The following is a 14399-nucleotide window of genomic DNA, read 5'->3' as shown; positions in this document are numbered from 1 at the left end:
CTTTCTAGATGGTTTACCCTTTTTTTGCCAACTTAACTATCAGCTGTCCAGCATCTTTTTGAGCAGTAATCCATAAGAAGTTGCTATTGTCATCAACAGATAAACTGGTGTCTTTTCCAAAACATTTGAGCTTGAACGAATGATTTGACTGACAAAGCAGATTTCCAGCAGTATGACAAATGGATCCATGAAGCAATGTTTGAAAACTTATTAATTCGGTTCTGAGCTATTATTTCCATATGCTTGATGAAGAGGCTTTTTTAGTTGAAATGTTAGTGATTTGATTCCAGATTTAAAATAGATACCTTGATGTAACACAACTGAGTAATCATCGGATTGTTTGGATTTTCCATTGTTATTTCAAGCAGGGCAATGTGACATGAATCAAGTTAAGTATTGTACTTCTAGTTTTTTATTGGTAGGTAAGTTAGTATAGTACATCTTTAAGCTTTCTCTTATGTATTCGATAGTTCTCTTATATTTGAGTGATTATAAGCATTGCACAAACATTTTTTCCTTGATCATGTAACCAGCCGTGGGTTGAAATAGAAACCCGCACCTATACTCGCGAAACTTTGTCGAGTGCAGATTGTACATGCGGGTCAAAACCTTCACCCGTACCCTGCACTCGTCGGGTCAGATACCCGTTCGGATTTACAGGTTAAAAATATCATCTCTAGCAGACACAATCATGATTTGTCAGGGATTTTGTTTATAGAACAACATGAGGTGGTGGTGGAATGGTGTAGATTCAGATCTAATGGACCAAGAGACGTGTTTAGCATACTAAACTAATAGAGTGTTTGGTTTGAGGAATCAAACCATCCAAATTGAGGTGGTGCATCATGACTTCATTCCTCAAATTTGGTGGAATGACTCAATTCCTCATATTAGTACTAACTAACTAAATATAAGGAATGAGGTGGTGATGGATCAACTCATTCTATTCCACAAACCAAACAAAAATAGTGAGGAGTGAGAAGATGATAGACTAACTCATTCCTCAAACCAAACACCCCATAACTGTTGCAGATGCTCTACCGCCTCTACTAAGCAAAAGAGGCCTGAGCCTAGACGCTGACCGGTCCACAAGCGCCTCTATGCGGTGCACACGACCACTGCAGCGGTCGCAACTCTCGCCGGAAGTGGAGTTGGTGAGACTGAGGGCAAGTGTGACGTGCCACAACCCCCAACAGAGGTGCTCATCGACTCATCCTCACGCATCCAGCGTCCCAGCGACAGGAAGGAAAACGCAGCAGCTCATCCTTGAATAAATTGAATGAACTAGGGATGAAAACGGTCGGAAACGGTATTTATTCGGTAATCAGTTTTTCCTTTGATTGCGAACAAATAGGATATAGAATATACAATACAAATTTGTATTCTTGTTTTTAACATCCAGCTTGTTAAGATTCATAAAAGGTAAACCTCAAATTCATCCTACATTTTCTCAAATAATAGATATAAACTTCGGTATGGATTCGGAAACAAATTCGGTAATTTTTTCAACTTTTTGTGTTGTAGGGAGCAAATAATACATAAAACAACTTATATAATATTTTATTCATATTTGTACTAATGTGCTTGATAACATAAGAAAAGATCAACATCAAATTTTATAAATATCTATTTTAAAATATTAAATTTGTTCTAACAGTTCGGATTACCACTTTCATCGCTAGAATGAACGATGGAACGGCCGTCGGACACAGCGGTGAAGCTACTACTAGCGTGCGTACTCGTGTCGAGGCAGTCTATTTTTCTTCAATAAAAAAATAAAATTCAAATAGCTCAGCATCCAATACGACAGGCATGCACGCACGTCAATCAACAGGGGGGCATCATGGAATCGAATAATAAATAAAGCAGGATTCCCCCACAGTTTGATCCGCCGAATATAATAAAATAAAAATCCAGCAGCATTTCTCCCCCGCCCATACGACGACGACGGCCACTCGGCGCAGTGATTTGGGGCGCCCCGCAAAGCGGTGGCTCCACCGGCCAGCGCATCAAAGGCCCTGTGGAATATGGCGCCGCGCCGCTTGCCGGGGCCGGGCCCGGGCCCTCCTCTTATATACGGCGTGGCGAGCAAACCCCAAACCCTCGCAGGCAGAAGGCAAACGCGGCTGCGAGCGCGGCGCCCCTCTCCCACTCCCCAGCAGCCGCCAGCCCGCACACCCCTCCCTCGCGCGCTCAGGGTTTCGGAATGGAAGCCGAGGCGGCGGCCAAGAGGACGCGGGACAGCGGGGAGGACGCCGCCGCGGCGGGGATCTCCGCCGTCATCCCGGGATGGTTCTCCGAGATCAGCCCCATGTGGCCCGGTGCGTTCCGCTGCTCTGCGCCTCCTATTCGCTCCGCTCCTCTGCTGCGCATCGTGATGCTCTCCTGTCCTGTCGAGCGCACACACTCTCCCTTCGGAGCTCGGATATTCTTCTTTCGTCACTGCCTGCTCATGCTGACCACGTGCGTTTGCCCTTGCTCGTGGGTCTATTTTGGTGGATACTAAATGGCAGGTGAGGCGCACTCTTTGAAGGTGGACAAGGTGCTGTTCCAAGGGAAGTCAGACTACCAAAGCGTTATGGTCTTTCAGGTAATCGTTAATTACCCTATTTGCTGGCGCACCTAAACCCCACCTGCGATTCGTCAACTGGGCTTGATTCTGTGCCTCTCTGTTTTGCATTTCAAATTGTAGTCCTCTACGTACGGGAAGGTGCTCGTCCTCGATGGAGTTATTCAGGTGACGGAGAGGGATGAGTGTGCGTACCAAGAGATGATCACTCACCTGCCCCTTTGCTCCATCAAAGACCCCAAGAAGGTACATGCCATAATCTTTTGTTTTCGCTGTTGGTACCTTGCCTTTATGAACATCTTTGTTTGACTTATATACAATTATTAGAAAATAAGCTGAATGCATTTCTTCATTTATTTTTATGGCAAATAGACTAAATCGAAACTGCAATTATTAGCTTATTATGGCATGATTGTTGAGGCGAATTTGAAATACTTGCGGGATCATAGCCAAGGATAATCACGTACATGATGTGGTGTGTTTAGCATTAAAATGTGTACTCTGATGCTATTTGCATCGATTGAAACAGATGTAAGAATAGGTCATCGGTTACTTACAGTTCTCGTTTATAATTTGTTTGAAAACTTGTAGTGCCTGGAGAAGTCTGTTGTAAAAAAAATGTTAGAATGTGGTTGTATTGCCAAGTTCATTAACTAGGTGTTTTTTATACTTTTCAAAATGGTGAATGCGAATAGTTTCTAAAATTTATTGGATGTAACTTTAAATTGTTTCATGGTACACAGGTGTTGGTTATTGGAGGGGGTGACGGTGGTGTTCTGCGTGAGGTTTCACGGCATTCCTCTGTGGAACAAATTGACATCTGTGAAATTGACAAGATGGTGGTAGATGTAAGATTTCTCTTCCTGTATTTGGACTGTGATGTTAGCTGCTTCAAATTTAGGTCTTCAATTGATTTTACTGGTATTACTTCATTTACTTGATTTTTTTGACTGTGATGTTAGCTGCTTCTGCTGTGCTGTTTTCAATGTTTAAAATGCATTCATTTCCGTATTTTGATACTGCATTTTTTACTACTGATTTGTGCCATTCTGATCTGACCTCAAGTTCTAGGAGCAGCTAAGTGAAATAATACTGTTTCTAATTGTATCTTCTCTTTTGGGCTTGTGTTTTGCTTGGTATTACTTCCCTGGTACAATCCTAGCTATGTAAGCTTGCTGTCTGATGATTCTGTTTCCTTTTCATTCATCTCATTTTGCCAAATGGACCACAAACAGTAATATACTATGAGGTCCCTCCTTGATGTAATTGTATGCATAGGAGGAACTTGTTTCTAACAGTGTGCTGATGCAATCTGTGCCACTTAAACACTATCTTTGGCTGTTGCTAGATATCACACAAGATCGATTCCAATTTTATTTCATTGCATGGAACTAGTGGGAAGCATACTGATGAAATGATGTTGCTTGGCATCACACAATACAAAATGTTTTATTAATTAAAATTTTGTAATATGCTATCGTTTTTTTAAATACCGTCTTGTGTAATAGTTGCTCTGATAGCATTATCTGTGTTTTTATGTTAGGTGTTCTTTGTTTCATGATTATTGCCAGTTTGATGAACTATTGTCTGTTGTAGTCTTGTAGATGTAATCACCTCCCTAGATTTAGCAAATTTCTTACAGCAATTTTGTTAACCTACCCAAGCAAATTTCTTAAAGAAATTTTGTTAACCTAATTTAACTTGCTTGGAACTAAAATGCTTTGTTGTTGTCTTAAACAGTTATATAGCCTTTTCAATGTTTTGTCTCTTGTGTTACTTATTTTTAATTGTTTATTCCATTTTGCAGGTCTCCAAACAATTTTTCCCTCATTTAGCTGTTGGATTTGAAGACCCTCGTGTGTCATTACACATTGGAGATGGTTAGTAGCATGTTATATTATGTGCTTATCAAGATTTGTTTTGCTTTGCATAATATTTATTTGGGAGACAACATGTGAGCATTATCTGTCCCTGATTCAAATGTAGCTTGAATTTTATTGCAATCAATACATAGGATACACAACTTCTGCTTTCAACACTTCAACTTGTGTTGGTATTTTAGTTGGGTTTGTGTCTCATCCATGTTAATTCCTGTTGGACTTTTGAATGTGTATTATTATATTAGTTTATTTTGAATGACAATTCTATTTCTGTTTATTATTTGGTCCATAACTAAATTGGCATATGCTACATTTTGAAGTTCCCCTGATAGTGCCTGGGCCTGGCCCCTGCTTTTTATTTCCACAGTTCCAGCTTCAGCTTGATATCCCTGCATAGTTTGTCATGTCCTTTCTTTCCGATATCTTTTAAAATATTAATATTGATTTTTAATGGCTCACTTCATTATTTGATGGATGTTTATGCTATGTATTTGATTAATACATTTGTGCTACATATTTATGTGTTGTTTAAAATCTCTGTTGGCATGCTGATGCAGGGGTTGCCTTTTTGAAAAATGCTCCAGAAGGTACTTATGACGCAGTAATTGTGGACTCATCTGATCCGATAGGTAACTGTGGTTAATCTTAATAAGGGTTTGTTCGTTTTTCACGGATTGAAGGCCTGGAACGGTTCCTGGCCGGATTGTTTCTCTAATTTATGTAGGTTTTGATAAGTTGGAATGAATCCTGGTCTAATCCTGTACAAACGAACAGGCCCTAATGTGTTTCGTACCTACTGCTCTGTTAATGTTTCATCAACGTCTCCCTGCATAACCAGGTCCTGCTCAAGAGCTTTTTGAGAAGCCTTTCTTCCAGTTGGTGGCCAGAGCTTTGCGTCCAGGTGGAGTTGTATGCACCCAAGCAGAGAGCATATGGCTACATATGCACATTATTGAAGATATTGTTGTCAATTGTCGACAAGTTTTCAAAGGCTCGGTTAACTATGCTTGGACAACGGTGCCTACATACCCTAGGTATGCACAGTGCACGCGATTGCACCAACTTTTCCATTTATCCACTTGGTTAACATGCTTCCATTGCAGCGGAGTTATTGGGTTCATGCTTTGCTCCACCGAAGGGCCTGCTGTTGATTTCCAGCACCCTGTTTTCAACATCGAGGAGGATGAGCATCCTATGAAATCAAAGGGACCCCTTAAGTTCTACAACTCGGAGGTGCGTGTTTTCGCTGATTTCACTGCCTTTGCATGAGAACTCCTCGAGTTGTTTCCTGATTCGATTCTATATTTTCAGATCCACACGGCATCATTCTGTTTGCCTTCTTTTGCAAAGAGGGTAATCGAGTCAAAAGCGAACTAGATGTGAAGGGTATCTCCAAGGGCTAAGTACCTTAGGCGCGCAACACAGAATTTGTTGTAGTGTGAAAAGCGGATGCCTCCCTCCCTTTTCTCCCACTTTGATGAATAGTATAAGCACAGGAGATGAGATGCAACAGTTATCGGAGTTATCGGTCTACATGGTCCTGACCAGTCGTATGTCTCGGCTGCCTGGTGCAGCTATGAAAACGTTTTGCAATAGCTTTTTTCGGCAGTCCTCACATCATCACGGTTGTGTTTCCGCTTCCATATCTGAATGGAATACATATACGTATGAAATAAAACTGTGTAATGGCTGTTGCTCGGATCCTTTTCAAAACAGGTTCAGCTCTCGTCGAGTGATTTGTAGGTCCTTTAGGATCTTGGGTGATATCCTCGATCTTATTTCTTTAGAAGGATTTGTGGTTTTAGCTTGGTTTTAATAGGAGGGTGCTGATGTAGGAGATTGAGAAAACACATTTTATTTATTTAGGTTAGATCTACCTTTCCCTCCCTTTTTTCCATTTCCTGCACGGCAGAGCTCGTGTGACTTGCTCGGTCTCCGTGTCTATCGATTTGGGGGCGATTGCCGATCCCCCGCCAATGCCCCCATTCCACTCCGACGCCACCGCCGTTTCCCTCTAGCATCTGGTAGGATCCTCCACCTTATGTTTCCCTTCTAGCCTCTCGAGCCTCTTATGGCTTCTATAAGATGATAAGCTGCTCCAGTGTTCTGGCTTCTTCTACCTGATGTCCGATAAGGTTGACACTTGACTCTTGCTTTTGTAAGAGTAAGACGGTAAGTTGTTTGTTGTGGACTTGTGATACTCTTATTACCTCTGGATATAGTTGTACATTCTGGTTCTTAACCCTAAGTTTCTTGAAGGATCGGAAAGACGACAGGGGGGGTTGAATGGGACCCTCAATTTTTTTTTCTCGAATGAGAATACGCGTTACACATGGCTTGATTCCTAAGTTCAATCTAGACAATCCACTGTTGATTGGCTGCACAAAAATTGTTTCTAGAAAAAACACTCTAGAGCGAGCAGCAGTGCCAGGCAGTGGCAATGTTGTGCACATGGCCGGTAGTATCGGGTAGCGACAGTGCTGTGCGTCAGAGCCACAATGCCGCGCGATCAAATCTGCCAGAATGACCAAAATCTGCCAGAACAAGTGATTCGTGGAGTATGAGCACAAAAAGATCACAACTTTCAAAACAAATTCAAAAACTCGTTTCAAATGTTTTTTTGGGTTTTGAGATTTCGAGTCCAGGAACATGATCAATTCTTACTAGAGATTCGCAGTGACCCTAGGTGTTGGGGGCCGACCTTGCCGAAGGTCGTTAAAACACTTGTACTTCTGCATAATCAAATGTGTTTCAGGTGTATGATCAAGGCTGGACGAAGCTGGCTTTTGGCCGAAGTAACGTGTAGCGAAGCTTCGTATGTACACACAAGCAACAAAGGTATGAGTCGAAGCCAATAGTTTCGCCATGGAAAAAAGCTTCGAACGCAAGCTAACGAAGGAGAAGAAGTCCAATGCTTGCGCAACAAGAAACATAAAAGACGACAATGTCTCTACATCATTTGTAAACCATGTGTGCAAATTTTATGGGTATGTTTGTAATTTTCTACGAAGCTGTTCAGCTTTCCTATAAATAGATGAACAATGTCGTACATAAGATGATCTTTGAAGGGCCTTAGCTTCGTTTTAATTAGCCTTCGAAGCACCTTCGCGCAATCTTGTGCCAATAAGTCGAAGGTATGTTTGTAAACTTATACAATAAGAAGAAAGTTGGAATAAAATGCCAAGGTGTTTGAGATGAGTCTTGCGCTTTATCTTATATTGTCTTTTCGATCAATTACACTACATCTTCATTGAAACCTTTGTCTTCGAGTTAATACTCCAAAGAAGTAATAACTCAAGGACGAAGGTCCATGCTCTTTAACATTGTGTTGTCTTGTTTTTGATGCCATATAGCAATTGAAAACAAGTGACCAACACCAGAGATGATTCTAACTCAGATAGATTCCCCAACACAACACACAAACACTAGAAATCAAGATCAATCACAAAATCAACTAGAGGGCTTGAGAAGAGAAGACACGAAACAAGAACACATCTCCTGGGATATTGATCTGACAACCACACACTCTTCACAAAGTTGCTTCGCCTTGATGCACCCTTCATGATGATGTCACATGCCGCCTCCGATTCCCACCGGAACCGCCCGTTGGTTTTGAGGCCAACCCTAGTCAAAACGGTGAACTGTAGCTTTGGGTGGTTTTGAAGCTCAACCACCATGGGTAGCATACCCCGTACGCCTCCCCCACTTCTTGGACACGTGTCCTGCCAGTATGCAACAACATCAGTCGCCATATTATAGGCCCCAACCACATTTATAGCCATAGTATAGAAAGCGGCAGCTTTCTGTCGACGTGTGCACCGGACAGTTCGTGCGCACCGGACAGTCCGTGCGCACCGGATAGAGCACTATTCACTGTCCGGTGCCTGCCACGTCAGTCGCCCGTTGGAGTCTGTAGCAGTAGACCGTTGGATCCACTGAGCACCGGACAGTCCGGTGGCACACCAGACAGTCCGACACAACCTGACCTCTGACCTTTTCTGACCTTCTGACTGTTTCTGACGCTGGTGGCAGTCAACCGTTGGTGAAGGTGATCGTTGGCCGTGGGCTCACCGGATAGTCCGGTGATACATCGGACAGTCCGGTGACACATCGCATAGTCTGATGAATTTTAGCCGCAGAGCGCTGAGTTTTCCCGAGAGCGGCTTGTTCGTCGTGTAAGGAAAATGGACCCCGGGCCATTTGGCTAATTGAGTTTTGGTGTTTGATGATTAACACAACCTGTGGACTAATATGTTTGCTAGTGTTTATAATAATAGTTCACAGGATGCGAAGAGAATTGGACCAAGGCAATGAGGATGCAACACCTCAAAAGAAGACATAAATAGAAGCATAGGAGTCCAATACTCAAGAACAAAAGAAGCCCGAAGAAATCAGCAAAGGAATCCAAGAAACGGGCTGTCAGCCAGCGCTTGGTGGCGCACCGGACATCGATGTCCGGTGTGCACCGGACTGTCCGGTGAGGCACCGGACAGTCTGCGCAGAGAGGCCGCAGACATGCGCTCTCTGGTTGTAGCACCGGACTGTCCGGTGTGCACCGGACTGTCCGGTGTGCCAACGGGCAGACGGCAACGGTCGGATCCAACGGTCGACTGCTACAGGCGCCAACGGTCGGCTGACGTGGCGTGCACCGGACATCTACTGTGCAATGTCCGGTGGTGCACCGGACTGTCCGGTGCACCCGACGACAGAAAGCTGCTGCTTTCTATCCAACGGCTAGTTGGGGGTGTGGAGGCTATAAATACCACCCCAGCCGGCCATTCTCATGTGTGGGAGCCCAAGAAACATACCAAGGCATATTGTAGACATTTCCAAGTGCTCAAACACCCAAGTGCTTAATAGAATCACTCGGTGATTAGCGTAGGTGCTTTGTGAAGTGCTTAGGTTAGTTAGACCGCATTAGCGCTTGCTCTAGGTGAATCCTAGTTAGTTGAGTGAGTTTTGTAAAACCACACAACCCCTCGGCTCTTGCGTGAGTCGTTGTAATTGTACCGAGTGGGGCGAGAGTCTTGCGAGACCGTGACAACCGCGTTTGTGTCACGGCCGCCACCGTGTACCGGAGGGAACGAGGCCCGCGGCGTTTCGGCCGGAAGCTCGATAGTGGAGACGACGGGGAGCGTCCGAGAGGAGCCGGAAGCGGAGCACCACTTGCGCGTGGAGAAGGCCCGCGGCTCTCTACGGAGTTACTCGACCGAGGTGCTTGGCCCTCGCGTGGGCTTCCCTTTGCGTAGGGGCACCAACGAGGATTAGTCGGGACCTTGCGTGGTTCCGGATACCTCGGTAAAAATACCGGCGTCATCCACGAGAGTTTGCTTCTCTACCTAACTCTTTACTTTCCATATTTATATTAAGCATTTAAGTTTCAATCTTGTAGTCATACTTGTTTAGTGTAGATTGAAACTTAACCTTTGCGGTAGAGATAGCAACACTTAGACAAAACCTAGTTTGCACACTCTAGTTTGATTACTTGCAAAGGTTTTGCTCTAGGGATTTAATTGTGGCCAAGTTTAGTAAAAGTTTTGGAAGTCCTAATTCACACCCCCCCTCTTAGGCGTCACCCGTTTCCTACACGTCGGGCGCACCAGCCTGGGCACCATACACTATCTGGTGCACCGCAGGCTGGTGAAAGTCTGACTCGCCCCATATTTATAGAAACGACCCAAGGGTCCATTTTCCTTACAGATGAATATGTACTTTATGCACCTGAGAAAAGATCAACTAGGCAAACTAGTCAGTCCATAAGTTTTGTGATGGGCGTCAAACACCAAAATCGATTATAGAAGATGGTTGAGGCCATTTCCCTTTAAATCTCCCCTTTTTGGTGATTGATGCCAACACAAACCAAAGCAAATACAAAGTATAAGAATGTAGCTAGTTTGCATTTTGACAGATGTGCATAAGTTACTTTGAAATGAAAGCAGTTCTAAGTATATATGACTGTTTTGATATAGTTAACATTTTAGACCACAATTGCACCACTTAGCTTGTTTTTGCAAATCTTTTGGAAAAGTCTTTTCAAATTCTTTTGCAATTAGCCAATGGTATAAGAATATGATTTCTAAAGGCATTTTCAAGTTTTTAAAGATTCTCTCCCCTTTTCAAATGCTTTTCCTTTGGCTAAATAAAAGCTCCCCCTAAAAAAGTTCTCCCCTTAGCTGTCAAGAGGGTTTTTGAAAATGAAATTTTTTGAAAAAAGTTTTCAGAAAACACGGTGGTGGTGCAGTCCTTTTGCTTTGGCTTATTAATTCCCCCTGACATTAAGCTCCAAAAATAGAGAAATTGAGAGGTCTTTATTATGAAAGATATAAAAGTAAATGCATGAGTAGGGCAAAGGATACTACCGAATATGGAGTGGAAGCCTTGCCTTTGCCTACAACTCCATTTCTCTTTCACTTCAAGACTAAGCATAGAAATACTCTTGGAAGCACATTAGTCTTAGCTTTGGCACAAGAAGAATAAGAAATATGCATTTGTACCAAATGAAAGAGATATGCCATGACCAAAGGTATAAAATGAGCAATATGTGCAAGATTTCAATCAAAGTTCCGAGAATCTAAGATATTTAGTTCATTTCTAAGCTTGCTAAAAGTCTTTTCATCTAGGGACTTGGTGAAGATATCGGCTAAAGGGTTGTGGGTGTTAACATAAGAAATTTTGATATCTCTCCTTTGTTGATGATCTCTCAGAAAGTGATACCAGATGTCTATGTGCTTTGTGCGGCTGTGTTCAACATGATTATCCACCATGCGGATTGCACTCTTATTGTCACATAGAAGAGGGACTTTGCTCAATTTGTAGCCATAGTCCCTAAGTGTTTGCCTCATCCAGAGTAATTTTGCACAACAATGTCCTGTAGGAATATACTCAGCTTCGACGGTGGATAGAGCTGCTGAATTTTGTTTCTTTGAAGCCCAAGACAACAGGGATCTCTCTAGAAACTGACAAGTCCCTGATGTGCTCTTTCTATCAATCTTACATCCAGCATAATTAGCATCAGAATACCCGATTAGATCAAAGTTAGATCCCTTGGGGTACCATAGCCCAAACTTAGGAGTGTAAACTAAATATCTCATGATTCTTTTCACGACCCTTAGGTGGATTTCCTTAGGGTTGGCCTGGAACCATGTACACATGCATACTAAAAGCATAATATCCGGTTGTGAAGCACATAAATAGAGTAGAGATCCTATCATCGACTGGTATACCTTTTGATCTACAGACTTACCTCCTGTGTCGAGGTCGAGATGCCCATTTGTTGCCATGGGAGTCTTGATGGGTTTGGCATTCTTCATTCCAAACTTCATGAAAATGTCTTGAATGTACTTTGTTTGGCAGATGAAGGTGCCCTCTTGGAGTTGCTTGATTTGGAATCCAAGGAAATACTTCAACTCCCCCATCATGGACATCTCAAATTTCTGTATCATAATTCTACTAAACTCTTCACAAGATAACTTGTTAGTAGACCCAAAGATAATATCATCAACATAAATTTGGCATATAAACAAGTCTTTGTCAATTGTTTTAGTGAAGAGAGTAGGGTCAGCTTTTCCGACTTTAAAACCATTAGTGATAAGGAAGTCTCTTAGGCATTCATACCATGCTCTTGGGGCTTGTTTGAGCCTGTAATGCGCCTCTGAGAACTTATAAACATTTGAAGGATACTCACTATCTTCAAAGCCGGGAGGTTGCTCAACATACACCTCTTCCTTGATAGGGCCACTGAGAAAGGCACTTTTCACGTCCATTTGATATAACTTAAAGCCATGGTGAGTAGCATAAGCAAGTAATATTCGAATTGACTCAAGCCTAGCTAGAGGTGCATATGTTTAATCAAAATCCAAACCTTCGACTTGTGAATATCCTTTTGCAACAAGTCGAGCTTTATTCATAGTCACCACACCATGCTCATATTGTTTGTTGCGGAATACCCACTTGGTACCTACAACATTTTGGTTAGGATGTGGAACTAAATGTCATATCTCATTCCTTGTGAAGTTGTTGAGCTCCTCTTGCAATTCCACCACCCAGTCTGGATCTCTAAGTGCTTCATCTATCCTATATGGCTCAATAGAAGACACAAAAGAGTAATGTTCACAAAAATGAGCAACTCTAGATCGATTAGTTACCCCCTTATGAATGTCACCAAGTATGGAGTTGACGGGGTGATCTCATTGAATTGCTTGGTTGACTCTTGGGTGAGGTGGTATTTGATCTTGAATCTCTTGTTCATCCTCCTTTTCTTGATCAATTTCATCTCCCCCTTCATCGATGCCTTCTTCTTGAGGTGGCTCATTATCTTGATCTTGATCATCTTCTTCTTGAGCCAGTTCCTCATCTTGAGTTGGTGGAGATGCTTGTATGAAAGATGTTGGTTGATCTTGTGCTTGTGAAGGCTCTTCGGGTTCTTGCGGACACACATCACCAATTGACATGTTCCTTAGCGCGATGCATGGAGCCTCTTCATCATCTAATTCATCAAGATCAACTTGCTCACAATGTCACAAGAAACATCAACTAATGCAGTGGACTTGTTGAAGACTCTATATGCCCTTGTGTTTGAGTCATAACCAAGTAAAAAGCCTTCTACCGCTTTAGGAGCAAATTTTGAATTTCTACCTTTCTTAACCAGAATAAAGCACTTGCACCCAAAAACTCTAAAATAAGAAACATTGGGCTTTTTACCGGTGAGGTGTTCATATGATGTTTTCTTGAGGATTCGGTGAAGGTAGAGTCGGTTGATGGAGTAGCAAGCGGTGTTAATCGCCTCCGCCCAAAACCGATCTGATGTCTTGTATTCTTCAAGCATGGTCCTTGCCATATCCAAAAGAGTTCTATTCTTTCTCTCCATAATACCATTTTGTTGAGGTGTGTAGGGAGAAGAGAACTCATGCTTGATGCACTCCTCCTCAAGAAATCCTTCAATTTGAGAGTTCTTGAACTCCGTTCCATTGTCGCTTCTAATCTTCTTGATTCTTAATCTGAACTCATTTTGAGCCTGTCTCAAGAATTTCTTTATGGTCTCTTGGGTTTGTGATTTTTCCTGCAAAAAGAACACCCAAGTGAAGCAAGAATAGTCATCCACAATTACAAGACAATACTTACTCCTACCGATGCTTATGTAAGAAATCAGGCCGAATAGATCCATGTTGAGTAGTTCAAGTGGCCTCTCGATCATCATGATGTTCTTGTGTGGATGATGAATTGCAACTTGCTTCCCTGCTTGACATGCACTAAAAATCTTGTCTTTCTCAAAATGAACATTGGTTAGTCCTAAAATGTGTTCCCCCTTTAGAAGTTTGTGAAGATTCTTCATCCCAACATGAGCAAGTCGGCGATGCCAGGGCCAACCCATGTTAGTCTTAGTAATTAGGCAAGTGTCTAGTTCAGCATTGTTATCAGTGAAATCAACTAAGTTTAGCTGACCATCTAACACTCACTTAAAAGCTAGTGAATCATCACTTCTTCTAAAGACGGTAACATCAACATCAGTAAATAAACAATTGTACCCCATTTTGTATAATTGAGAAACAGAAAGCAAGTTGTAACCTAGAGATTCTACAAGAAAACCATTAGAAATAGAATGGTCAGGAGATATAACAATTTTACCCAATCCTTTGACCAAACCTTGATTTCCATCCCCGAATATGATTGTTCTTTGGGGATCATCATTTTACTGATATGAGGAGAATATTCTTTTCTCCCCTGTCATGTGGTTTGTGCACCCGCTGTCAATTATCCAACTTGCTCCGCAGGATGCATAAACCTATAACACAAATTTAGGTCGTGTCCTTAGGTACCCAAACGGTCTTGGGTCCTTTCACATTAGAAACAAGCACCTTGGGTACCCAAAAACAGAGTCTTCTTTGGACTCTGTGTTTGCCCCCAACATTTTTGGAAACTACTTTGCCTGATTTGTTAGTAAGAACAAATGA

At 42.4% G+C, this 14399-nt stretch overlaps 1 protein-coding gene across 1 annotated transcript; it reads left to right on the top strand.

The window, feature by feature from the left end:
- The first annotated feature begins 2145 nt into the window (after positions 1-2145).
- On the top strand, positions 2146-6064 carry LOC100282908 (uncharacterized). The gene is made up of 9 exons (NM_001367095.1): positions 2146-2321; positions 2514-2590; positions 2693-2815; positions 3313-3417; positions 4377-4449; positions 5007-5078; positions 5288-5483; positions 5553-5682; positions 5761-6064. Exons 1-9 carry the CDS (start codon positions 2207-2209, stop codon positions 5824-5826), a joined length of 957 nt encoding a protein of 318 aa, NP_001354024.1. The 5' UTR covers positions 2146-2206; the 3' UTR covers positions 5827-6064.
- Positions 6065-14399: the final 8335 nt, after the last annotated feature.

This window comes from Zea mays, chromosome 2, assembly GCF_902167145.1.
Source record: "Zea mays cultivar B73 chromosome 2, Zm-B73-REFERENCE-NAM-5.0, whole genome shotgun sequence".
Lineage (NCBI taxonomy): Eukaryota > Viridiplantae > Streptophyta > Magnoliopsida > Poales > Poaceae > Zea > Zea mays.
The sequence above is the reverse complement of the archived record's forward strand: the minus strand, read 5'-3'. Positions and strand labels throughout refer to the sequence as shown.